This window comes from Peromyscus californicus, unplaced genomic scaffold (genome assembly GCF_007827085.1).
Source record: "Peromyscus californicus insignis strain IS unplaced genomic scaffold, ASM782708v3 Scaffold_8__1_contigs__length_139910024, whole genome shotgun sequence".
NCBI lineage: Eukaryota > Metazoa > Chordata > Mammalia > Rodentia > Cricetidae > Peromyscus > Peromyscus californicus.
The window spans coordinates 94,208,204-94,235,012 of record NW_026294606.1 but is presented as its reverse complement, the minus strand read 5'-3'; the positions used below and the strand labels follow the sequence as shown (position 1 = coordinate 94,235,012).

The following is a 26,809-nucleotide window of genomic DNA, read 5'->3' as shown; positions in this document are numbered from 1 at the left end:
AATCTGCCTGTCCTTGCCTCCTCAGCATTGGTGCATCTGTAGATACTTACACATACTACATATACATACAGTACATATACATATAGTTTCTGGAGTATCAATCACAGATCTCCATGCTTGCACAACTCATGGAGCTGTGTCCACAATCTCTTCATGCTATTTTTCTATGGGTTTCATGACAAAGTTTGCAAAATGTTGTTTCGACCCCACCCCATAACATGAATGGAGTCATTTGTATGACCTGTCAGGAAAAAGAACACCCAACCCAATGGTCACTGTGAACAGGATGCAAGTACAGTCATACCTCTGTGAGGCTTAGCAGTAACAACAGTAGTATTGGGTAACATTGTGGTATTGGGCAACAAGAACTACAGCAGTCATCTCTATAATAATGGTTGTAATTCATAATAATTATGGCAGTGAATAATAACTGCATAAATTGTAGAAATGATTTTCAGCAAGCACTGTATTAGTTGTGGTAATGAGCAATAATAATCATAGCAACCAACATAATACCTATACTACCAACCAGCAATGATATAGTAAGATGGGAATAAGGAGTAATGCCAACAAGCACACTGATACTAGAGTAATGAAGGGTAGTAATCACAGTACTAAGCAATAATAATCATATTATTAATAACCAAACCATGATGATTAGGCTCCATGAAGTATTCCCCCCCATCTCTTTCATGTCTCTTAATTGAAGGTAGTTCACATCTTTACCTCCATTGTAGATGAAGGTCCTGGATCATTCAACAACAGTGGTACACAAGGAGTCTCGATCATCAGACCATGATATTGTCTTCGCAAGGGTCAAGGTTCAGATTCTCCTTGTTCTAAGTACTTTAAAACAGACAAAGCAAGGGGCACACTCCCAGGTGCCAGCTGTCTGGAAGGACCTTACACTCCAGCATGGAGGTAGGAGTAGAGTGGAGACCCCGAGCACCTCTCCTCCTGGAATCTTTTCCTCCTAAGAGGCTGCAGGCTTCACTTTGCTGCAGAGTCCTTTCTCAGGAAGGCACCTAAAGTTCCTGGGTCTACAGTGCAGCTGCAGGGGTTTTCTACTGTGTGGGCCTCTCCCACTGGTCCCCTCAGGTGTCCTTTCAATAGCAGCTTCATCTGGGAGCCTCCCCTTGCCCAGAGTGCAGATCATACCCCACTGCAGCTCAGGCCTGCCTCCTGCATCCCCTGGGCAAACTGGCCACAGTGAATGCTTAGATGCATACGGACTTCTGGACTTCCTGCCTCCTGCCTCCCATACCCTTGCTGTTTCCTCTGTTGGAGCTCTCCCCCTACCTCTCTGTGAAGCTGGCCCTCAGGTGGTTAAGAATGCCTGTTTACTTGGGAGTATATGGCTGGCTTCCTGGCAAGATTTTCAGAGCTGAAAGTGGGAGAATCTCAGGGAAAGGGGATAAGTAAATAACCCCAGTCATTAGTTCAAATCAATAAGGCACATGGTCCATATTCCAATGGAGATCATGGTTACCATCATGAGCTGCACTACTGTTAGGGTGCGCACACAAACACACACACACACACACACACACACACACACACACACACACACACACACACACAGTAGGTGTCCAATAAATGGCTGAGGAGAAGAGGCTGAGTAGATGCCCATGTCAACAGAATCTGGACATCTAGGTGGGATATTTGGGGAGGCAGAAGGCATGTGATGCAGGGATGTGGCCCACAGACCCAGCCCTGCACTCCATTTCTTAAGGACAGAGTATAGGACCTCAGCCTTGAGTGTCACGTCTCACTCAGGAACTGGCCCTGAGGCTCAGTCTCCTCTTATGCTCAGAGTCTCTGTCATGAAATTAACATCCACATTTAATTTAAACCTGGCACCTCCGTGGAGGTGTGGTCCATCCCTTCTTAGCACATCTCTGGAGTCAAGGAGTGACATTTAGATGTGTCAAGCACTCGGCTGGACAGAAGACATAAAACACAGTGTGCTCTGTTCTCTCACCCTGGGCTGGGTCCATCCCTTGGCCTGTACTGCCCTGGGCTTTCCCTTTCTTCAGAGGCTTTAGCTTGGTGCTTCTATGAGCGCTCAGGGCTGCTTTCTCTTAACACAATGCTTGCTTCTCAGTAATAAGTCTCCCCCATGAGCCTCTTCCCACTGAGCATGGATAAGAATATACAATATCCCGGCATCTTCCTCTAATAAGTTGGACTCTTGGTACCAAGAGGCAGCAGATCCCGCACTGCAGAAAACCTCTCGCTGACTCTGCAGGTCCCCTGGGAGACTGCAAGGATGCCTCAAGTCGTCATGTAAGCATGAGGACCTGAGTGTGATTCCCCAGAACTCACGGAAAATGCTGGGTCTAAGTGGTGCACACTTACAATCCCAGCAGTGGGGGTGTGGAGGCAGGAGGATTCCCTGGGGCTCACTGGCCAGACAGTCTAGCCAGACTAGCAAGCTTTGGGATTTGTGAGAGACCCTGTCTCAAAAAAGGAAGAGATGACTTAGAAAAGGACTCCAAATTGGCCTCAGGACTCCACCTGAATTCACACACACACACACACACACACACACACACACACACACACACACACACACACACACACATGCACACACAGGTCTATTTATAAGGACAGTACATACACAACAGGGACTCACCACAGCACTGCAGGATGCCATCTCCTTCACCCGCAGCATGACCTCCTGACTGAATGTCGTGGGCCAGAAGACCTGGGACACAAGACCCCGGCTGCATGCCTCCTGGGCAGTGAGTTTCCGCCCACAGAACAGCATTTCATTGGCCTGAAAGAACAAAGGCAGGAGAGAGCTGAGGGCACCGAGCTCTGCTTATGTCCCTTAGGAAGCCCTGGAACAGCTGAGCAAGAGCACCTCTGCTCTCTGAGGCAGGATTCACAACCTAGGGTCAGATACACTGTGTGAAATGCATACAAACATCTGTCACAGCTTTCATTAAAGTGTCAAAAGAAGCCAATGGATTTACTGAAGCTCCATGAACCCAGCAGTACTTGCCTGCAGTAGCTGACCCTTGGGTGGGTATGCACAGCCTTTGAGGTTCATTTCAATGCTAATAGCCTGGCCATGACATGGTCTAGGAAGGAGGGGGTGACCTACCTACATGTTAACACTTTCCAGCTAAGACAGCAAGACAAGTTCTTCTCAGGAGAGAAATTAGTTTACGAGAGAAGAAGGAAGGGATGGAGACAGAGCAGGAGGGGAAAGAGATGGAATGAGGGAGAGTAGAAGTCTTAGAAGAACCATTAAGTTCTAAAAATAATAAGTCAATTAAAAGTATCAGCAGCATTAGGAACCCAAAGATGGGAACACCAAGGTGGAGAAACATCATCCAGTGGCTTGGGGCACAGGCACTATGTAGTTATGAGGGGTGGAACACACCCTCCTTGGCTGGGCTACCTCTGTACCCCACTCCTCAGAAGATTTCCCTCTGCTTTGAAATTGGTGGCTACCATACACAGTACTATAGGGGCTGAAGTGTTCCCCAAGTGTAAGGATTGGTCCTTGGCTTGACTCTTTGGGGGAAGTGGTGAACCTTTAAGAAATGGGGTGCTTGGCACATGGATTCAGTCACTGGAGGCAAAGTGCACCCTTGAAGGGGTCTACGGGACCCTGGTGCGACTGTCTCACTCTCCTCCAGGAAAGAACAAAAGGAACCACACAGAACTCGGCTGAGAACACGTGGCCTTCAGCCCATGTTTAGAGTCACAGAAAAGACTGGAGGTGGGAAGGAAGAGATGAGGCCAACATGGCTTCATGTTGATGGCCATTAAATCGAGGAGGAACCGACTGGACAGAAACTGACATGAGTGGGAGCATGTGGCTGATGCCAGTAGTAAAGTGACCTCTCAGCTCCATGCCACAGCCAGTGAGGCTGAGAGCCACCTGACACATCCTACAGTGTTCGAGTCCACACAGCTTCCAGGTCCCACCTGTTGGACTACTCCACACAAAAGTGATGCCTCAGTCAGGCCAGGCTGAGAAATAGGAGCTCACCGGGAACAGAATGGACATCTTCCATGTCCTCGAAGTGAACATGGATGCACACATGCCTGTACCTAACCCATGGTAGATGTGAGGCATGTGGGCTTCTGAATGCATGGGAGTCTCTCAGTCACCTCCAACAGCTTTCTTCCAGTGCTCTTTGAAAAGAAACATGGGTGTTATCCAGAAGCCCAAGGCAGCTGGCGAGGCCAGGGAGCCACTGACAAAGGACAGATGACACATGCTAGACCTTTGAAAATATCAACATAATGTTTGGTCCCTACTCAGACTCTGGGTAAGTCACTTAACCTCACAGGCTCTCCTCTACGGCTCTAGGCTCCCAGCCATGGCTGGATTAATGGAGACGGAGCTGCAACGGCACCTGGCATATGGTGCAGAGGTGACGAAGAGACACTATTTTCATTACTGCTGGTGCGATCGATTTTGAAAGGAGCAAGGAAGAACACAAAGGACCCCGAAGAGACTCTGTCAGTCAGGATCTCACTGTGGTGACCAAGGCAGCCTTTCAAGGAGACTAAAGCAGGCCGGGACACCTCCACACTGTGGAACTGACAGGAGACAGGGCACAAAAAGAGAAAAATGGAAGAAATTGGGAAATTGTAAAGTTCTTTGCTCTGCCCTCTTCCCAGGGATTCCAGAGCACCTGGATGGTTGGGAGCCATGGGAGTTCTCTAGTGTGCAGGCTGCCTTGGGAAAACCGGGGCTTGCTTCAAGGTGACTATTTAATAAATGTATTCAAGAAGTTCCCTGGAATCTGTTTCCAAACTAAAACGGTTAGCAAGAGATCCAAGTGATAGAGCACTAGACAGTGTACTCTCAGCTCTAGAGCTACAGGGCTATCCTTGTCACTCAGGCCATGGGTCCTCCCATGGCCTACACCACCTGCTAGTGGGGTACCCCCTGTAGTCATTAAGCAGGTCTTTTTGAAACCTACGTAACAGCTGAAGTCCTGGCATTGTCCATGATGGGTGCAGCGCATGGTCCTGGTCAGCCTGCCCACCTATGCCACCTTCTTCCTACCACCTTGCATGTGGAGGTCACCTGTCTGGGCCAGCTGCACTCTCTGAACCCCCAGCCCTGGTCCTGACTGTGCTCACCTGAGACTCATTCCTTTGTAGTTCTGCTTTGTGACATGCTGGGCTGAAAGCACAAAGCATGCAGTAAGTCCTGGGAATCCAAACCCTAGGACCACCATTGTACCACATGGTTTATTTATTTGTGTGTGTGTGTGTGTGTGTGTGTGTGTGTGTGTGTGTGTGTGTGTGTATGTCTGTAGGTCAGAGGATAACCTCAGGTATCATTCCTCAGGTGCCATCCACCTTGCTTTCTGAGATGGGTGTCACACTGGCTGAGAACACACCAGGCAGTCTAGGCTAGCTTGACCAGCAAACCACAGGGATCCACCCATGTCTGTCTTCCCTGTGCTGAGATGACAAGCATTGGCCACCGTGCCCAGATTTTTTTATGTGGGTTCTGGGAACTGAACAACTCGGGTCCTCAGGTTTGTGTGGCAAGCCCTTGACTGACAGAGCAAATCCCACAGCCCACTGCACAGCTTTAGACAGCTCCCATCAGAGCCTTGGACTGCCACACATGTTCACTGGTAACAACAAACTGTCCTCCTCATGGCCCTGTGTATGGCTCCAACAGGGAATGCTTTCTATGTCTTGTTGCCACTGCTGTGTGTCCAGTCTAGACTTGTCCTGCTACCACCTATGGTGGACTCCATGGCGTCCCTGGACCAGCGCTGCCAGCTGCCCAACCTAGTCACGTGACCATCCCTTTGCTTCTCTGATCTCACTGCTGCATCTACATTATGGAAATCTCCACATTTTTACAGGGGTGGAGACAGTTTCACCACTACTCAGTCTTTCAGTCTTCTTGCATGGATGCATGGCTGAACTGCACTTCCTGCCTCCCTTGCACGGGGGTGTGGCCACATGATGTGTGAATGAACAGAGGATACGCTAATGAGCCTGGCCTAGAAGACCCTCTGGGGTGATGACCCTACATCACTGGAAAGGGTGATAGATCTACTGGACAGAAGTTGTCTGGTCAATGTGGACAGTTCTTGCACATTTTCTGGACTGTTCTAGAGTCAGAGGGCAGCTGTTGCTTACACTCTGAGAATTCTGGCTATTGGCTACAGCACTCAGCTCTCCCAAAGACACAGCATTACCAGAGTGTGGTAAGGAAGAAAGGGGACACTGTGGGCATGGTGTCCGGCACACAGTAGGTAAACAATAGACACTATCATTGTCGTCTCAGCTCAGCTACTCCATCAGACACCAATAGCACGGAGACCTATTGGTCTGGCTTGAGACCAGCCTGGCTTCAGTCATAGCAATTCAGTCATAGCAGAGGATGCCAGAGCAGATTCCTCAGGCCTAATGGATACCTGGGTTTCACTCATAGGACATTGCCATATTCTAACGCCAGGAAAAGGGTCCTGCTGAGACCCAGGCACATGCATCTCACATTGAGGATTTATGCAGGAAACAGGAGGCTTACCAGCGCCACACCCAGGATCTGGGGGAAGGTGTAGGAGGAACAGCCAGCAGGTGTGAGGCGGATAGTAGCATATGGTGTCTGAAACCAGGCCTTCTCACTGGCCCATACGATGTCACAGAGGGGTAGAATGGATGCTCCCAGGCCCAATGCTGGCCCATTGATGGCCACCACGATGGGCTTCTTAAACTGGATAAAGGCCTTCACGAAGTCTCTGGAGAAAGAGAACAGCCTCTTTAACTAATGGCTTGCATTTGCTGGCCTCTGGATATGCCCAATTCAGGTGCTGTGGCACAAATCCTGGTCATCAGAACCAAGTGGGGCCCAGCCAGAAGCCACACAACATACATGTAGAACCACAGGGCTGCCAGATTCTCAGAACAGATGAATGGTGTGGCTAAGCACACTGGTGGCCTAGTCTACGCCTGGTATGCTCTCATTTCTCTTCACCTCCCCTCTACTCTCAAAAACCATGACCTGGGCAGTACATTCTATGGGCACCCTAAATATTGACAAGATTGTATATTTAAAGGAAGATAAGCAGAATGCCACAAAAGAACCAAAAGGGAGGTTTCTTTCAGGAGTATCCCTCAAGGGCAATTCCATCTCAAAGGGAGAGTAAATGTTCTAACATCACTGACCAAGATGTGATGGCTTGTGGGGAATAGCTTCATTAGAGGAATTGTCTTTTTAACTTGATGATCACTTTGAGTGATGCTGAAGATAGAAATCAAGCTTCAGATGGTAGGCACGGGCAGGGCCTAGGGACACCAAAGATTTCTTTCAATCCTGGGATGTTCTAGTTCTGAATTACCTGCAGGGATGCCAGAGTCATCAAGGTTGGTTCTACAGTACTTATGAGAGTCTAGTGTTAGGATGGCTTTAATTGAAACTGGGATAGAATGCTAGGCTTCCATCAGGAAGCTTCTAGACTCAAAGCTAGAAAATATGGTGATGTTTATGCTGCCTGACATCATTCTGCATTCATCAAGATTACAGTATGTGTCTTTACCTATCAAACAGGGCCACCAGAATTAGTTCGTGTGTGTGTGTGTGTGTGTGTGTGTGTGTGTGTGTGTGTGTGTGTGTGTGTGTGTGATGTGGGTGCAGGTACCTATGGAGGCCAGAAGACGGCATCAGATCCCATGGAACTGTAGTTAACAATGGTCATGAGTTGCCTCATATGGCAGTGGGGAATGGAACTCAGATCTTCTAGGGGAGCTGAAAGCACTCCTTATTGCTAAATCATCTCTCAGGCCCTAGAAATGACTTATTTTGCCTGGGAATGTTTTTTTGCCTTTCCTCTAGTTGGTGTGAAAGATCTACAAAATGTTAAAGTTCATCTGTGCATGGAGGGAAGTTACGAGATGTCTAGTTAAGCTAGCATTCATCATTCTTAGATGGAAGACTGGGAACTACCAAAAAGTCACAAGAACAGAATCCAAACACCCACGACCTTGGTCTGCCCTGGCTTACTTCGCTGGGCTTCTCTCTTGCCACTCTTGACCCTGTGCATGTCCACCGGCCACATCATAATTTGCAATTACCCTACTGATAGAGTGCAATTGCTTTTTTGAATCCTTCTTCCCCTTTAGCCCCCAAGGACACTCACAGACCTGCCTTGGATAATGTCTGGCTTCCATCAGTGTTGAAATTAGAACCCATGAACAGCCACTGAAGAAATACACTGTCTCCCAGAAGGGGCACAAAGACTTGTAGCTGGCTGTGGCCATGAGTGTAGACTCCATATACCTCTTCCAAGTGAACAAAGCCTCCCACCATGAATATCTCCAAGCCCAGCCATCTAAGTGGACATGATAGGCAGGGCTAACACCAAATGGAAGGGTCTGAATTCATGCTTGGAGAACAGCCTTTAAATGGATGGCACAGTTACTTACTTTTCTGTGAACAAGAAGTAAATTTCTGCTTCTGCTGAGCCATTATACAATGGGAGTTTATTTGTTATATCAGCTAATGCTGAACTAATACACCCATGGAGCTGAGTCAATATCTTCTGTTGACAATATTTTCCCTTCCTAACACTTATCAAAAGATGCGAGTACAACAGCAATACATTGGAATTTGATTCTTCTGTAAGAAAGATTGTTTTATATTCTGCTAAGGTGGGGAGACCTTAATGTCTATGTAAATCATTAGGGAGTACTCAGCTTTGACCAAAGATTGCACATCACATTGTCTGACATGACAGACTCGCCGTGGTCACTATTAGCCCTGCTTCAAAGAGAAAAATCCCCGTACCACCACGCTCTGATGACTGGGTTTGCAATGGCCATCCTCCTGGGTTCCCATCCTACCCTCATGGTTGGGTTTTAGGTTACATCACTGGTTTATTTCTATTAATGCAACCTGAGTCTATTAAGGATATGAGACTTTGATGGACAGTCTAAGGAAGCCAAGGGTTGGGTAATTTTTTTTTTTATCAAATATCCCATTTCTAAGAACTTTTGTACAATTCCAAAATCTAGTATATGAGACATGGGAAGACTTTCAGACCCCTCAAGCCACACCTTCCTCTCAGTACACACTCCCTCTGAGGATACTGAAGACATCAGCACAGCCCTCCTGTACACTACCATGCATTTGTTAGATGTTCTCAGCTACACAGAGACCATGACTATTAAATTAGCCTCCATGCTGTGGGCTTTAGGTAGGCCTTGCTGATGCTCTCATACCTCACATGATGACAATTCAGGAACCTACTGAACCCTTCACCTCTTCCAGAGGTTTCCATCTCAGGACCCAGAGACTTTTGCTCTGTGCAAGACTAGTAGGAAATCTGGAGAAAGTGATGGGTTTGAAACGCATACAGCCCTGGCCTTTTACCACCAGCTGCTTCCATTTCATTTCTCTGATAGAAATGTGCTTTATGGGACTCTCCCATCCTTCTTCTCTCACCTCTGGCATAAGATCGCTATCGAAGGGGCCCCAAGGATGCAGAAGCTAAACAGCAAACAGGATATTGCATTACAGACCCGATGCTCAGATATCTGATCCCACTTCAGTGGCAGGGCTGGGCTCAGAGGACTGCTCTCTATTTTCTTCAGTGTCCAAGACCCTGAGAGTGACTCTGACCTTTTGCAGATTCCTGTGCTCAGCCCAAGCCCTGTGCCTAGAGCCTGACCAAGGAAATGGGATGTCTGACATGGCATGGAACATCAAAAGAGACAGTTTTGGGGTCAAATCTCAACTCTATCCCTCACTAACAGTCGGACTTTCCCCTCTATAAAATGGTAAGGCCAATGCCAGATACCCATAGAGCTAAATGAGAATTAACAAGAGTAGAACATCCCCAACACACGAGGAATATTGAATTAGACTGCTGTGATCAGACCTATGTTTCCGTATAGAGCTCTCATCTGATTTATGGTGGTTTGTGGTCCATTCTCCTAGCCATTAGGAGACTCAAGCAAAATGCTGCCCCTGGAGACATCTCTGTTTCACCTGGAGCAACTACCATTCCCCTGAGACCCAGGTGCCCATTCCCTTTAACCAGAGTCAGGACAGCCAGAGCCATGTCAGGCATTCCAGGGTCTGTGAGCACCAAGCACACATGGCAACTGTCATCTAAGGCCCCAAAGGAATCCCCAGTAGTCTACCCTACAGTCACACTGGTCTGGAATCAACCAAGTAGGCTAGGCTAGCTGGCCAGCAAGCTCTAGAGAAATATCCGTCTCTGCCCACCCCTACCACAAATACACAAACATCATCACACCCTGTTTTTTTTTTTTTAATATGGGTTTTGAGTCCATGGCAAACACTTTACCAACTGAGCTATATCTCTAGCCCACAAAGGTAGCATTTTTTACATCTATTCTGAGCATTTAATGTGTCCCATGAGCAGCCTGCACAGGGTTGTATGTGAGCACCTTCCATCCTAGCAACTCATCAGAAAGGCTAGAACTAGAATGCAGATAACTCCCATTTTTTAGATGCATCTATAGGCTTGGTGAGAGGAACTGTGTGTCTAAAGCGGCACCATTAGCCAAGGCAGAGGAAGGTGTGACTCCTTCTGGATACCATGCTGCACATGACGTTGTGTCACCTGTATACAGCACAGGTGAGGCTGCCTATCTCTCAGGGTGGTCCTAATACAGGCTGATGAGCACCCTGAGTTCTCCCCACATCTGCTATCCCCTCCCCCAACATCTGCATGAAGGAAATGAGCACCATTCCTATGTGTGTGTTCTTTACAAAAGTAGAGAGGGGTGGGGGAGTACTGCCTAGACTAGGTGGTCACCTAGGAAACCACAGCAAGGGATATCTGTAGGGGACACGAAGATCAGGGATGGTTCTGGGTCCATAGCTCATCTCTGGTGGATTATGAATAAGGTACTTTCATAAGAGACTGTTGTGCTCGTGAATTTATTAATGCACCTGAGGAGTCCGCAGGAGTAGAGATGGGGCTCGGGCATGAACCAAACACCCAACAGTGCAGTTTGCTCAGATGCCTCTCTGGAGGACCACAGAAGACTCTCCGAACAATGCATTGCTGCCTGGTCATGCATCTGAACAGTGGGTTCCAAGGAAGCAGTCCAAAGTTGAGGGAGCAGGAGGGTCCTCAAGGTGTGACGATTGAGCCCGGGTCTCTCTCTGACCCAAGGGCACTCATCTCTGTGTAGCATGCCGTCTGCGTCACTCTCCACCCTCCTTTGAGCTCTCAGCCTTGTGCCATCTTGATCCTTTCCCCACTCTCTTCCAACCACCTCTTCCCTCATGGGTAATAATAGAGTTCTCTGGCTTTCTCAGTCTATACCAGGGAGAAACTTCCTGCTTGACCCAAGTTAGGTGTTCTCTGGCTATATGAAGGAACCATGAGTGACTTCGTGCCTGGGGAGATGCTGCCCCACTACAGAGAGTTCTCAGGACTTCCTGGGGCATCTGAGCTTGGGATACGCTCCCTCCCTCCTGACTCTCCATGCTGTCAGATCTGAGAATCAGTGGTGCAAAGGATACCTCTTTCCCCACTCCTAGGTCTGCCTCTCCCAGCCCACAAACTAGCAAATTCTCTTCCCTCCATGGCATCTTAGGGAAGTCCGTCTGTCCTGCTTGAGCATGCCAGCCCACTGACAAGGCACAGGTCTCATTTGCATTTCTCCAGAGGTGGCCCTGACTCTTTCATCATCTCTCATCCCCTCAACCCCACTTTGGGTTCTTTAGTTTTACTTGCCAGGAAAATAAGAAGTGAAAGGCCCCTGATTCCAGCTCCAGCTTCGTTATGGTCAATGTCTTCATCCCCATCTGACCTAAAATCTCTCTCCTGACTTGGTCTTCAAGACTCTAGAGAGCATGGGCTGTCACTCTTATGACCCCAAAAGGCCAGGGGGGATAGGCAGAGGATGAGCAGCTTTAATAGATCTGAGCCACAAAGAGAGGGCTGGCTGGAGAGATGCTTCTCTCATTTGGGAGGTCACTTGTGAAAAGCAGAATGTACTATGAGGCAGGGGTTCCCTGTTCAGGTCCCCCCCACACACATACATGGTGACTTGGCTACAAATCCTTTATTCTAGTGACTGGGCACTGACTCCATTCCACTAAGCCTAAGACTGTACTGAACCATGGCTCAATACAACAGAAATTTATTCTGTAGCGTCCTGGAGACAAGGAATCCAAAGTCCAGGTGCTGGTCGCCTGTGGGTCACTGAGGCAGGAGCTTCCCAAGGCCTCCTTTCCCCTGCTGATTATGTCAGCCTTCTTGGGTGCTCTGCCTCACTCCAGCCTCTTGTCCTTATGTCACATCTCTTTTCTCTGTTGTCATGCCTAAGCCCCATGCCATCACCTTTCTCAATCTCAAGGGCAGCTCTCATGATGTTTAAAGTCCATTCTAATCTAGGATCTCAGGACTGTGAACTTCACTACATTAAAATTCTTTTTCCAAACTATTAGAGTGAATAGATTAGGAAGTGCCTGTATTTGCAGCGGTGTGGGGGAGAGACAAGAGGCCTAAGTGCTAAGTCGTTATGTCTCCATGAAGGAGAATCCTGGGCCATATCTTAAAGGGTTTCCTGGGCTGTAAATCCCAGAAGCACCTCCACTGAGATTAGTAAACCAGGCTTTCTACGGTCACAGACAGGCTCTTTGGTCTCTGGGGTGTGCTCTGGTGGCCCCATTCATGCAGAGGGAATCACTCTAGTGACTGTGCTGATCCCTCAACTCATGCAAAGTCAGCACTGAGAAGATGCAGCCAAGGTCAAGTAGAACACAAACTGCCAGGTCTCGACTGCACCCCGGAAATGGGGAGTGACATCAACACCCCGATTCCTTCTCAGGAACTGGGTCCAGGCTTTCTAGTCCCTTCCTGGGGAGAATTCTGCATGCGGAAGCACACAGGCATCCCTGAGCAACACTTCACTCAAACTTGGACCCGGCATTCACACAAAGGAGTACCTTCATGTTATTCCCTGTATCCTCCCAAGTCCCTAGTGATGACATGAGACTCCTCTGGTATGATTCAACCACAGGACAGTGAGACTGGAGACCCCGAAGAATCTCCAGTGTGCATCCTGAGGTCTAAGGCCCCACATGAAGTAAATGTCCCTGGCCTTGAGACCAAGGGGCTGTGGCTCTTCTCTGATTCCTTGAGCAAGGCACAAGAGCAGGTAAGTCTTTCCTGGAGTGGTTCACTGACTGACAGCTGTCAAGTAATTGAGTGACCAGGCCGGAGAGTTCGTTCATTTGCTTTTGTTATAGATAATTGCAGGGGGGGGGGGGGGGGCGCTAGGCAAGCATCTCAGCGGGTAAAGTGCCAGCTTTGCAAGCATGAGGACCTGAGCTTGCGCCTCAGAACCCATGTGTTAAAGTAGAGCTTGATGGCATGCACTTGTAATCCCAGAGCTGGGGCGCTGGTGACAAGTAGCCCAGGGGCTCACTGGTTAGCCAGCTTAGCCTGCTTGGCAAGTACCAGGCCAGTGAGAGACCCTGTCTTAAACAACAAGGTGGACATGGCCTGAGGAATAACAGCAAAGATTAACCTCCGGCCTCCACATGCACGCCCATGTACCCACACATATACACATACACCTACACACACATTCATATGCACACACACACACACACATAATCAACAACATATAAATAAATGGGGAGATAATGATCCTGTGTCCTGAATAGTTAGTTGTCCCTGGGTGTCAGCATCAAGAACCCCCCTCAGACTTTGAGGGGGCAATACTCCCACCCACAATGTCTACCAACGCACAATAGCCCCAGGTTCTCCACCCTCTTCCTAGTGCTTGAGTCACATCAGGTCCAGGACACAGAAATGTCTACACAACCCAAGACCCCCACCATCAGACAGAAGGCGGGAGCAGAACACATTACGGGCATCGCCAATGTAGGCCTTAATGAGAAAAAATAGGTGTGTCTTTTTTTTTTTTTAATAAAAAAGGGGGTTGCCGGGCGGTGGTGGCGCACGCCTTTAATCCCAGCACTCGGGAGGCAGAGCCAGGTGGATCTCTGTGAGTTCGAGGCCAGCCTGGGCTACCAAGTGAGTTCCAAGAGAGGCGCAAAGCTACACAGAGAAACCCTGTCTCGAAAAACTAAAAAAAAAAAAATAAAAAAAAGGGGGGTGAGGGTGGGGAGTGCAATACAACCCAGAGAGCAAAGCATGCCATTGGGGCCATAGACAAAATGTGGGCTGCCCAGCTCAGCTCCACAGTTCAAAGACAGAAACAGAGCTGGATGATAGAGCATTTGTCTAGCATGAACAAGGCCCTGAGTTTGATCCCTGACATTGAAAAAGAATCAAATTTCAGATAAATCAAAAATAATTTTAAAACATAGGTATGTCCTGGTGTCCTAAATGTTGCCAAGGATGTACTTACCCTAAAAATAAAATCCCACATTGTTTGAAAGTTAAGTTTAACTAAGCAGCCTGTCCTTGCCTTTGCTAAATCTGGTCCTCACTGGCAGGCGCCCAAAGCGCCCATTCAAAGAGAAGCTGGGCTCACCTGATGGCTTCTGCGATCCGTGTGCTCTCCTTCCTCCGGTCACTGGAGAGCCGGCCGATCAGGTAGGAATAGTCCAGGCCACTGCAGAACACGCTGCCCACCGCACTGAGCAGCAGCAGCTTGCTGTCGTCCGTGGCCGCGTTGCACAGCGCTCGTCGCACTTCCTTCATGATCTGCAGGCAGAGGGAGGTTTGCAGAGCTCCGACTTTCTGAGAGCCTCCACTGAACGAAAGCACAGGCCAGACCCCGGAAGGAAATGCTACCGGGCCAAAGCCTTCCAGCCCCACCCCCAGTGCAAGCAGAAGGATGAACTTCGAAGTCATAGGTCACTAGTCCAGACCTGGGAGCCTGGCGTGGATTTGGTCAGTCTCGATGAACCTCTGCAGACCCGCTTCTGGTATTTGCTGGTTTGAAGTCCTTACAAAGTGTGGGGAACTTGTCCTGTGTACAGCTGTGGTGAGCTACCCAAGCCTCTAGATGGTTCAGTTAAAATTTTCTCCCTAGACCCTTGCAGGGGCTATAGGTAGCCATGCTTAGCAGGCTTTAGTACTGCAACATGACCAAGCTCATGGTCTGCCATGTATTATCCACGAGACTGGGGATTTGCTGGTCTTAACATCTAGAATTCTTTCCAGGTAAGGAATAAATGACAGGTCACCTGGAAGTTCACAGCCTGGGAGGGACGGTAAATTCTGTATTAAAAACATCTGCTATCCCCTTCATACCACCACAGGGGACATTTCACTTGCTGTCCCCAGCTAGACCATTGTTGGAATAATGATCAGAATGGTGTCTTTCTTAGCCCCTGCTGTATTCTTGAGACTACCACAGTGCCCGGTATAGACATCCAAAAGTAGCCCACTGCAAGTTGGTAACTCTCACAGCTTTCACCTCCAACCTTAAAGAGAAAAGTACTGTGTTTCCATGCTTAGAAGCCTCACTGAAGGTGAGGCTGCCTCTCGAAGCACGGTGGCTCTGATAGCTGAACCTCCTGTGAAACAGTTGTTTGGCTGAGGGGCAGTGAGGGAGCTGCTCAGTGCACAGGAGAAAACAGCCCCTCTCCTTTCCCAGGCTACTGAGGTCATTAAAGAACCAGGGGCTACAGCTGCTGGCCTGCCACACACTCTGGGCACAGAAGCAGAAGCCGCATACAGGAGGACCTCAAAGGTTGGCACTGGATGAAACCACACGTGTGGACTCCACACTCTGACTCGTTTCAGTCACAGCTCTGTTGTGAGTACTGTCCATGCTGCCTACACGATTTCTCTTGCGAGTCTGGGCATTCAGGATGACCCACAGCAGTGTGGCCAGGATGCAAAATGTAGGCTTCCTGGTCAGGAAACTTGTAATCTAAAACTAACTAGTCTAGCCCTTTCTTCAGCCTCTGTCCTCCACATCACAGTCAGAACAAGCTGCTTGAACTTTTTCTGTAGGTAAAATCTTCCATGAGAACTTAAAACCCCAACACAAAGTTCTGAGGTAGAATACCACATGAAAGAGAAATCTTCAAATTAAAGGGGGGAGTGAGCTGTAGAGATAGCTCAGTGGTTAAGAGCACATACTGTTCTTGCAAAGGACCCAAGTTGGGTTCCTGGGGCCAGGTCAGGAGGCTCGCAACTGCTTAAAATCCAGCTCCAGGAGTACGGCTTCTGAGAACATTGCACTCATGTGCACAAAACCACACCTAGACGTGTGTGTGTGTGTGTGTGTGTGTGTGTGTGTGTGTGTGTGTGTGTGTGTGTGCTCGTGCACGCTCAAGCACGTGCGTGCGTGTGTGAAAATAGAAAGCAATATCTTTTAAAAATTAATGAATTGATTGATATGGAAATTGGATACAAGCTAGTGATATCCCTGAGTCATTTCATAAAAATGAACACAGAAGTGCTTTTGAGAGAGACTGAAGCTAAGCCACATGAGAACTTCACAGGCAATAATCCCCACTGCAAATGAGCTCACAAGAAAATGACAAAGCATTTGAGAAATATGAACTGACACATAAATGGGAAGGACACAACAACTTTAAGTAATATTGATCTAAGAGACTCTAACCATTTAAAATAGCCAAATGGGGGGTAAACAATAACGACTAACAGAGAATTAAATGAAAGCATTTAAGGGAAGGAAACCTATCACATGGACAGCAAAGTCATGAATCACTGCCTAGATTAACATCAGACTAAACAGAGCTGGAGAGAGAATAATCAAACTGGAAGATCTGAAGAAGTCTCCCTGAGCCCAGATCAGAGAAAAAGGCAGAAAACACAAATAAGAAGGTAACAAGTATAAGCCTTCAGGTGTCAAGGAGAACAGGCAGAGCCATGTCTGAGGCGGAGAATGTATGTAGGTGGACTGCATTCCAACCTGGACACCATAAGGGAGAACACATTTCCAGCACGTTCACTAGCTCCTGGCCTCACTTTCCATCTTCCAAGCCAGCAATGGCCAGCCAACTCTACTTGATGCTCACTCTGTCTCTCTCTGACACTAATTCTTCTGTCTTCCTCTTCTGCACTAAGGACCCTGTGATTGACACTGAGACCACAGAGACCTTCCCTTCTAAAATAACCTCTTCATCTCAAAGTCAGCTGAGGATCAACCTTCATTCCTTCGGAAACCTTAATGCCCAGGCATGCAATTTAACATCATCTTAGGTTCTGAGATGAGGACAGGAGCATCTTGGGGAAAATGGTTTAAGTCTGCTTAATACATGCCTGAATTTTGAACATCACGAAAACCAATATGGAGCAAAGATAAATCTTGAAGTATCCAGAGGTAAAAGAAAGCTTAACTCAAATGTGAACCTTTGGCCAGAGGATAGTTCTAAAGAAGACTAGCAAACACTAGATGGAGGTAATGGAATATAGTGTTCAATACACTGAGAGAAACATCTATAGGACAAATCCTTCACCAATCTGACTGGCCACTCAAAGGCAATGGTAAAAATTAGATATTTTCAGCCCAGGAGAGTTTATCACTCAAAGACTCTCAAAGAATATAAATACAAAGGCATGGATTTCAAGCAGAGGAAAAGTGTTATTCAGAAAGAAAAACTTATAGATAAACTAGAAGAAATTCAATGTGAGAGAGACAGATGCCCAGCAGAAAGAATGAACGGAGACAGGCTTTGAGGAAAGTCTGAATGGCCAGGTGTGACAAACCAGGCATGGTAGACACACCTGGATGGCTAGCCTGTTCCTGTGTGTCCCTGTTAGCTTCAGCTGTCAACCTGACCCAGAACAGAGTCATCTGAGAGGAGAAGGCTCAGTTGACGAATTGTCTAAATCAGCTGCGGGCATGTCTGGTGGGGGAATCGTCATGACGTAGGAGGGCACAGCCCACTGTGGGTGGCACCATTCCTAAGGTAAGTGGTTCTGGGTTGTGTAAGAAAGCTAGCCAAACATGAGCCAGAAAGCAAGTCAGAAAGCAGCATTCTCCCATGGTTTCTGCTTTCAGGCTCCTGCCTTGAGTTCCAGCCCTGATTTTTCTCAATGACAGATCCAGAAGTGTAAGATGAAATAATCCCTTTTCTTCTACTATATTGCTTTGGGTTTAAGTATTTTGTCACGGCAACAGAAAGGGAGCCTCAAACACTGTGGATGTTGGTGGTGTTGCTGGCTGAGACCATGAGCACTGGAAGAATGAGAGGCTGGGGGCAGGCACTGGACCCCTCTCCGAGCAGGAAAGTGGACAAGCTTTGAATTGTGAAGCCTTGTTTACTGGCTCGTCCAGCGGGCCTGGTACCCACTCCTGTGCTGACAAAAAAAACATCACAACACAACTTCTGATCTCAGAATTGAGTCAGTGCATCTAGCCATGAATGGACTTTTCACTTGTATTGTCAACCCACCCAATGACACATGGACACATCTTCTTCTATGAGAAGAAATTCAATTGTCACTGTGAAAGGGTCCCTCTCAGTCTGTTCACTGACAAGTAAGGTGGGCCTGCTGGGGACTCTGAGTAGCCTCGGTTTCATCTTAGTAACAGCAAGAGCCTGCCTAGGCCAGCCCTGGGCACCAGACTCTCCTGAGCACCTGCATATGCTGTCTCTAATCTCACAAGCAAGACTCGGTGCCTTTTCTGTAAACAGGTGGTGCACAGGTATGGTCATTTCCCCTGGTAACAGAAATGGCAACAGAAGTGGGGGTGGGATTGGAACCCAGGTTGCTAGACTCCCAAATATACATTCCTCCTCCAACCCCTCCTCTTGGATTCAGTGGGATCTTTCTTTAGGGACTACCGTACCCAGGGCGCCAGCTCACCTGACTCGTCAAGCCACTGAAATCAGTGGACCCATAACTCATTCTTATAACTGACTGAGGTAGATCAGGAATGCAGGCCATCATAAACCAAGCCCACAGTTCAGTAGGTAGAGCCCCCGAGTAACTCAAATCGGTAGAGCACAGTGTGGCATCCAGAATGAGTGGGCACCCATTACCACACAAAGTTGTTCCTTAGAGGCAGAATGAACTAAGAGGTGCCATTGATTCAATTTATGGAAGGGAAATGATGTGCCTTTTTAAAAGCTTTTAAAAGGTAGTGAAGTAGAAAAAATGTAGGAAGAATCGGTCTCATGTGAATGTGTCATAATGAGCTTAAAATAACATGGGTTCCAGGTGTATGTGCATATGAGGAGTTGCCCATGGAGGAGCCCACACTCTAAATCCTACAGAGAGCCCTTGGGTGCTTCTGCTAAAGGTAGGCGAGGACAGTCCCCCAAAACTCCATGCTTAGAGGAAGGGCAACAGCAGCCACCTGCCTCATAAACCCCAAAGGCACCTGCCAGCTCTGCTCTCACAATCTGTCAATCATTCTGGGCTGTCAGACCCACAACCCCATAAAAGAGCCATTATCTACATAACTCCTATAAGCCACGTGGTCACAAGTCCAAGGACATGGCACCTCCCCCCCCACCACCACTTCATGGGCATTCCTGAGGTTGTCAGATGCACCAGGGAATACCAGACAATCCCACCAAGGCCAGCCTGGATGAGCAGTTAGTTCCTCTAGAGCAGCAGTTCTCGACCCATGGGCTGAGACCCCTTTGGGGGCTGAACGACCCTTTCACAGGTGTTGCCTAAGACCACCTGAAAACACATATTTATATTACGATTCATAACAGTAGCAAAATTATGAAATAGCAATGAAAATAATCTTATGGTTGGGGGTCACCACAACACGAGGAACTGTATTAAAGGGTCACGGCATAAGAAGGTTGAGAACCACTGCTCAAGAGAGTGCCCAAACCCAGATGTGTTGTTAACTCCCCATGCTCCCGTAGACATTATGGACAAGTGAGTAGAGGGTGTTCCAAGGCCAGGAGGAGGCGGCCCAGAAGCTCTTTACCTCGGGCGTCAGCGCGTTGTTATCTGAAGTCTGGCTGGAGAGAAGAATGTGTGTGAAGCCCTCTTCCTTCCGCACCACGATGTCACGAAACCGACAGTTGCTTTCATTCTGGCGGACGCTGTACCTGAGCCTCTTGTCAAAGACATAGTCCTTCTCTGTCTCCAGCTTCCTCTTCACGGGACTGTGCAGGTTCAGGCCTCCATTGGTCAGAGCAGGACCTTCCAAAACCAGAAAAGCTGAGTGAGAAACTGGCTTGCATTGCACTACCACATGACTCAACTAGAGAAAGCCTGGATTTGCAGTGGAAAAGCCCGGAGTGCCCAGGGCCCCCTGTGCTCTGCTCTGGGAGAGTAAAGAGTCCGGGACATAAATGACATCTTCAAATTCAGAAAATAATCTGGGGGCTTTTAGCAAAGAACTGATGTGAGGGCCTGATCCCACTGTGGAACACATCTGTCAGTGAGCAGTCTGCTTATATTAGGATCCTTAACAACCAAGAACCCACTGACCCCTGGGGAGGCAGTCCTGTCCATTGGTGGACATACATGAATGACAGAGAATCCTTACTAACAGCACTGCTAGCCACTGGCCTGGATCCAACCAGTACCAACCTGCACCATGTGCTAATAAGCATAATGCTCCAAAACTATAGGTGCATTATGCCATTCAATGTGAAAGCTAGAAGTAGGGCTTTGAGTGCCCAAAGCTTAACTTCTGATGGTGAGGCCCAAACAAGCAGAGACCTCATGTTCCCACCTCCCCTCTCCCAAATGATCATTTTTGTATCTTAGATATTAGTATTCACAAATGACCATAGAGTACCTTCACTAAAAAGATATTTTTTTTTTAATTTTCTTTCTATTGCTTTAATAAGGACACCATGACCAAAGCAATTTGTGGAGGAAAGTATTTACTTCAGTTTACAGCTCTGGTCATACTGCATTAATGTGGACACCAAAGTCTTTAACAACGGTCAGGCATAGTGGCACATGCCTTTATTCCCAGCACTTGGGAGGCAGAGCAGGATCTGTGAGTTCCAGACCAGCCAGGACTTCATAGTGAGACCCTGTCAAAAAATACACAAATGAAGGCTTTGATGAAATACTAGCTAATCACTTCCTACAATACAGAGAGAATTCTATGCTCTGAACAGGTGTGGGGAGCTGGTTCAATATCTGAAAATCAATTGGTGTAGTCAACTACACATGGAGTGTAAAGATGAAAAATCACATCCATCAACACATAAGAACAATCTCACAAAATCTCACAGAGGGTTGCATGTTCCCTTTGAAGGGGAACATCAACAAAACATCTACCACTTACATCATCCCTAATTGGGAAAAACTGGACTTCTCCCTCATAACACCCAAAGTCACTAAAGGGTACTCTTTTTCCTGCTCAACTTGATCCTAGAAGACCTAGCTAGTGTATGAAGACAAGAAAAGGCAATACAAATTATAGACATTGAGAGGGAAGAGAGGAGCTGGAGAGATGGCTCAGCGGTTAAGAGCACTGACTGCTTGTCCAGAGGACCCAGGTTCAATTCCCAGCAACCACAGCAGTTCACAACTGTCTGTATCTCCAGTTCCAAGTGATCTGACACCCTCACACAGACATTCAAGCAGGTAAAATGTCAACGCACATAAAATAAAAATAAATAAATCATGAAAAAGAGAGAGGGAAGAGGAAAAATGACTATTTACAGATGGCAGGGTTGTTTACATAGAAGTCACCAAAGAACTGAAGGCCAAAAAAAAATCAACCATTCCTGGAATTAATGAGCAAATTCAGCAAGGTTGCAAGATACAAGATTAATACACCTGTTAGTTACTGTCCAAGGTACCAATAATGAACAAATGGAATTTGACATTTAAAAAACAGTACCCAAAATACAAACTATATATAGTTCTAATAAAATATGTTATGGGATCTATATATAGAAAACTGCGAAACTCTGATGAAAGATGTTGAAGCATTTCTAACTAAAATGGAGAAGTATTGTGGCTTCAGTGAGACACATCCTTCATAGACTCATGTGTTTGAACACTTGGTCCCCAGTTGGTGGCGCTGTTTGGGCAGGGGGAACTGTTAGGAGATGGGGCCTTGCTGGAGGACCACTCAGGGTGGCCTTGGAGGGTGTATAACCTCATACCACTTTGAGTTGACTATCTCAGCCTCTTGTAATGATACATGTGATCAGGCAGCTGCCTGCTCCAGTGCCTGTTGCCATGCCTTCCTTACTAACTCCTCTCTCTGGAACCTTAAGCCCAAATAAACTCTTCTCTCTGTAAGCAGGCTTTGGTCATGGAGTTCCATCTCAGGGACAAAAAGTAACTAATACAAGAAGTATGCTGTGTACATGTATCAGACCACTTACATAAGTAAGATGTCAACTCTTCCCAATTGATCTATGAGTTCAATGTAATCCCAGGCAAAATCCCAGCAAGCATTTTGTGCCTAGTGTCAAACTAATTCTGAACTTGTATTTAGGAAGGAAAAGATATATAACATACAAAAACAACACTTCAAGATGAGAAGAGTTGGTTCTCTCCCAGACTCAAACCTTAATAAAAAGCTACAGTGATCCAACGTACATGCATAGACCAATGAGTCACAACAGAGAACACATAAGCAGAGGCTCACATACACAGTGTCAGGACAATTCAGTGGGGGAAAAGGACATCCTATCCCAAGAAGTGCTACTGAAACAAACAGGAGTCCATTGGCAGAAGGAAAAAAAGTGAGCCTGGACATATCAATCACATCTGTCATGGCTAGCTGTCAACTTGATGTACAGCTATAGCTACCTGGGAAGAGGGAATCTCAACTGAAGAATTGCCCAGGACAGACTGTGGCCAAGCCTGTAAGACATTTTTCTGGTTGATAACTGATGTGGGAGTCCCAGTCCACTGTGGGCAGTACCATCCTTAGGCAGATGGAACTATGGAACTTGGCTGTATAAGAAAGCTAGCTAGGTAAGCCAGTAAGTGGTAGTCTTCAAGAGTTTCTGCTTCGTTTTCCTGCCATGATATCCCTCAACAGCAGGCTGTAACCAGTAAGAAATATAAACCCTCTTTTCTCAGAGTTCCAGTCATGGTGTTTATTACAGCAAGAGACCAAACTAAGACACCTTTCACACACACACACACACACACACACACACACACACACACACACACACACACACGCGCACATGCAATTTCTCTCAGAATTGATCATAGACGAAATGGCAATATGTCTAAAAGGCAACCAGATAAAGCTCTAGGGACCCTGGGCTTAACAATAAATTTCTATATTCAGCATCAAAAAATCAAGTTCCATGATATAAAAAAAATGGGCAAGCTGAACATTATAAAAATTAGAAATTTCTGTTCCCTGGAGGGCATCCTTGAGAGAATTGGGAGACAAGCTACACTCTGCATGAAAACAGTTTGCCAACTATTTATCTGAAAGATTCTTTTTGTATTCAAAATACACAGAGCTGCAGTAAGAAAACAAACAACCCAACTTAAAAGTGGGCAGGAGATCTAAAGAGCCAAAGCGTGCCTTTTCACTGCAGAGGGAAAATCCTGGAGACGCCAGGCATACGGGGTGGATCCATTAACGCACAAGGCAGCGACGAGACTGGGGGATGGCTGGTAAAGACAGTGTACATGGCCAAGCTCACTGTTGATGGCCACACACAGCTTTGTGAAACCATTATAAAAGGTTTGGGCTTGCCCCTTCTTTCTCCTCTAAACAAATCTCTTCATTTTTCTCGAACATCTTTATTCTTGAGAATGCCATACAGAGATGCAATGAAATATAGTCACATCCATCACCCATTACACCCCTCCATCTCCTCCCACGACCCTGCCACACTCCCCCTCCCAACTTTTCTCACGTTTAAGGTTATTTTTGCTTTTTTATTGTTTGAGAGTTTTGTGCCTGCACACAATGTGTTTTGATAGGCTCCACTCCCCTCCCCTCCCCTCTAATTGCTCACTTATATTCCTTACCACTTTCTCCTTCCCTGTGGTTTTTAAATGCCCACTGAGTCCACTCAGTACTGCCAGAATGTACATCCACCCACTAGAGCACAGAACACCTACCAACAGCCGCACCCTCAAAAGAAAAAGATTCCATGGTGACCTGAAGACACCCTCATCTCTGCTGCCTTTGTGTTCTCACTGGTGAGGCTGAAAAAATGGCAGGCTGCACACACTACACAGAGAATTACCTTAACAGGGAATCTGATGAGGGAAATGTGATTTGAACACTGGTGGCAACTATAGAGGAGCCTGTCACAGGACATCTAACAGATTCAAACATTTCTTCAACAGGATACAATAAATATCCAGTCCTCTTTATGCCAACTGCGAGCTAAGCAACCCTCAAAAACCTAGTCATAAGGGAACAACCCCTCCCCTGCTGGCCAGCCTGCCTCCTATTAATAATGTGTCCTGGAACACTCTGTGGGGATGCTGTGTGGACAAGAAAACAGAGGTGTATCAGAGACTCAAGAGACATGTGTGCCCTTGACAAATATGCTATTCATAACACATCACACGAGGTCAAGCCGGGTTCCAGGCAATGCAAGGCAATGAACAAGGGACCAAAGTCTAAAGAGAGCAGCAACAGGTGTATGAGAGCGGAAACTAATATTGAAGTTGTAACTTCAGCTCAGGCATCTTGGGGAAGAATTACTGCAAGAGCCCTTTAGCCTGGGGCTGTGAACTGCTGTCCTCTTTCTATTTCAGGGGAGCCCTTTTTGTTACAGGCCTCTGGAATCAGGTGGTAGCAGACTGACCTCTGCAGAAATGACAGGCTTGGTTCGCCTGAAGTTTCACAGGGGTTAGACCTGGGTCCTAGACTTTCCCTAGAGGATGATTTCATTCTATCTGTTACCACTCTGTATTTTCCCAGCATGCCCAGGAATAGAAGATAGTATGCTATGTCCTGATGTGTTCAAAGGAATAATAAGATCATGAAAGAATTAACTGTCACAGGAGAAACACTACAGAAGTTACCCACCATATGCCCCCTGAGACAATGTCAAGGTTTTATCCTGATCTGAATTGAGAAGCAAAGAGAAACTTTCTATATTTCTTTAATGACTTAAAAAAGAAAAACCTAGACACATCAATTTCCAGAAGTCCTTCCTCCTGCCTCTACCAGGACAAACACCGGAGCCTCTACAGACATCTACTAAGAGTATCCTGAATCTTAACTGTCTTTAGTGTCTACTGACATCTTGAGTTGGACTTGTTAAATATTTAGCTATCTAGGGAATGATTTTGCTGTAATGGAATTGTTTTGTTACCATTTGTTTTCATAGATTTGATGAGCAGCTTCAGTGTGGTAATTCAGAAAGAGTTCCCATATATGCTCTCTTCCTCAAGTTTCTATTAAAATCTCATTGTGATACAAAAGACAGAGATGGGGGAGGGAGGAAGAGGAGGGGAAAGAGAAGATGGGAGGGGAAGGGGGGAGGGGAAGGGAGAGGAGGGGAAGGGAGGGGAGAGGAGGAGCAAAATTCTCCCTCTCCTGACAGCTAGCACCTGCCAATAGCTCCTTAGCATCCATCAATAGCTCCTCAATAAGGAGGGGACCCTGGAGAGCATCTCCCTCATCTATCATCTTTTCTTAAAAAGCTAAACATAGCATATAAAGATTCGCCACCTCTAGGTATTTATAAGCCAAGTCTATCTGGAAATCTTACAGCTGCAAATAATATGAAAAGAACAAAACACTGTGGCTTTTTTCTCTAACGCCCCCAGAAGCAACCACTATGTCCTTTCATGGGCAAATGGATCAACAAAATGACACATCCACAGGATGGAATATTACCCAGTGATAAAGATAAATTAGCTGCTGCTCTCATTTTAATTCTGTTGCTACAACAAATAACCCTGACCAAAAGCAACTGAGAGAAGAAAGGGTTTATTTGGTTTATAGTTCCAGGATGTAGTCCATTATTACAGGGAAGTCAAGGCAGGAACTTAAAGCATCATGTCCACAGTCAAGAGCAGTAAGGCAATAAATGAAGGGGTCCTTGCTGGCTTGCCTTTCTACTCTTACACACAGTTTGGGGTCCCAAGCCAGGGAATGGTGCTGCCCACAGTGGACTAGATCTCCCTCCGTCCATTAACAATCAAGAGAATCCCCAACAGACATGGAGCAACCTGAGCTGGACAATACCCTGACTGAAGATTTCTTTATGGGTAATTCTAGGCTGAGTCAAGTTTATAAGTGAAACTAACCAGCTACTGAGCCACACGAGGGGGGTTTAAAGGCATGTCACTTAGTGGAAGAAGCAACTGTGGGAGACTGGTGTATTCTATGATTCCAATTCAGTGACATTCTAGAGAAGAGGAAGTGATAACAGCGGTAAAAAGATCAGCGGTTGCCAGGGAACCCGAAGAGGGGGAAGGTGGCAAAGGTGAAGCAGCCGACACTGGCTTTCGAGTGACTCTGTGCGGCACTACAGTGGAGGAGGAGAGAAGACATTAAGCACTTGCGCAAACCAAAAGAACTCCACAGCACAGAGGAGCTTAAATGTGCAAAATTAGGAGCCTCGTGAAGAGGTCCTGGGATCGCAGGATGAAATGCAGAATGTCAGAGGGGACCTAAAGGTGTTAAATATGGATGACATCGCCTCCCAGAAGGTAGAAGAGACCCCAGCAACCTCGGAAATGTGAGGAAGCTGAAAACTGAAGGAAGGAAGAGCACACGGGCTACACGTACCCTCAGAAACAACTGGCTCCCACCCAGGGAAGTCCCCGAAATTCTGCTGCTGCTGTACACACACAACCAGAACTGAGTGACTTGGCAATGAGGTGGCAGGTGGGAGGGGTAAGAGGGGGAATTTACAGACTAGCAACCCCCAAGGGTGGCAGCTCAGTTTGAAGACATCACCAGCAAACACTGATCCTGCCTACAGAAGAGTCTGTGCCTAGGCTGCACACATAGGTTAGTGTAAATGTGTGTAAGCTGT

At 47.0% G+C, this 26,809-nt stretch overlaps 1 protein-coding gene across 1 annotated transcript in view; it reads right to left on the bottom strand.

The window, feature by feature from the left end:
• The window catches only part of Cdyl2 (chromodomain Y like 2), a 197,026-nt gene that overhangs the window by 6,936 nt on the left and 163,281 nt on the right, over positions 1-26,809 (bottom strand). Inside the window, exons 3-6 of the mRNA XM_052727883.1 lie at positions 19,834-20,051; positions 14,488-14,660; positions 6,527-6,737; positions 2,636-2,779 (exon numbers count right to left, since the gene is read on the bottom strand). Of these exons, the coding sequence (XP_052583843.1) occupies positions 2,636-2,779; positions 6,527-6,737; positions 14,488-14,660; positions 19,834-20,051 (746 nt within the window). The remainder of the gene's footprint in view (positions 1-2,635; positions 2,780-6,526; positions 6,738-14,487; positions 14,661-19,833; positions 20,052-26,809) is intronic.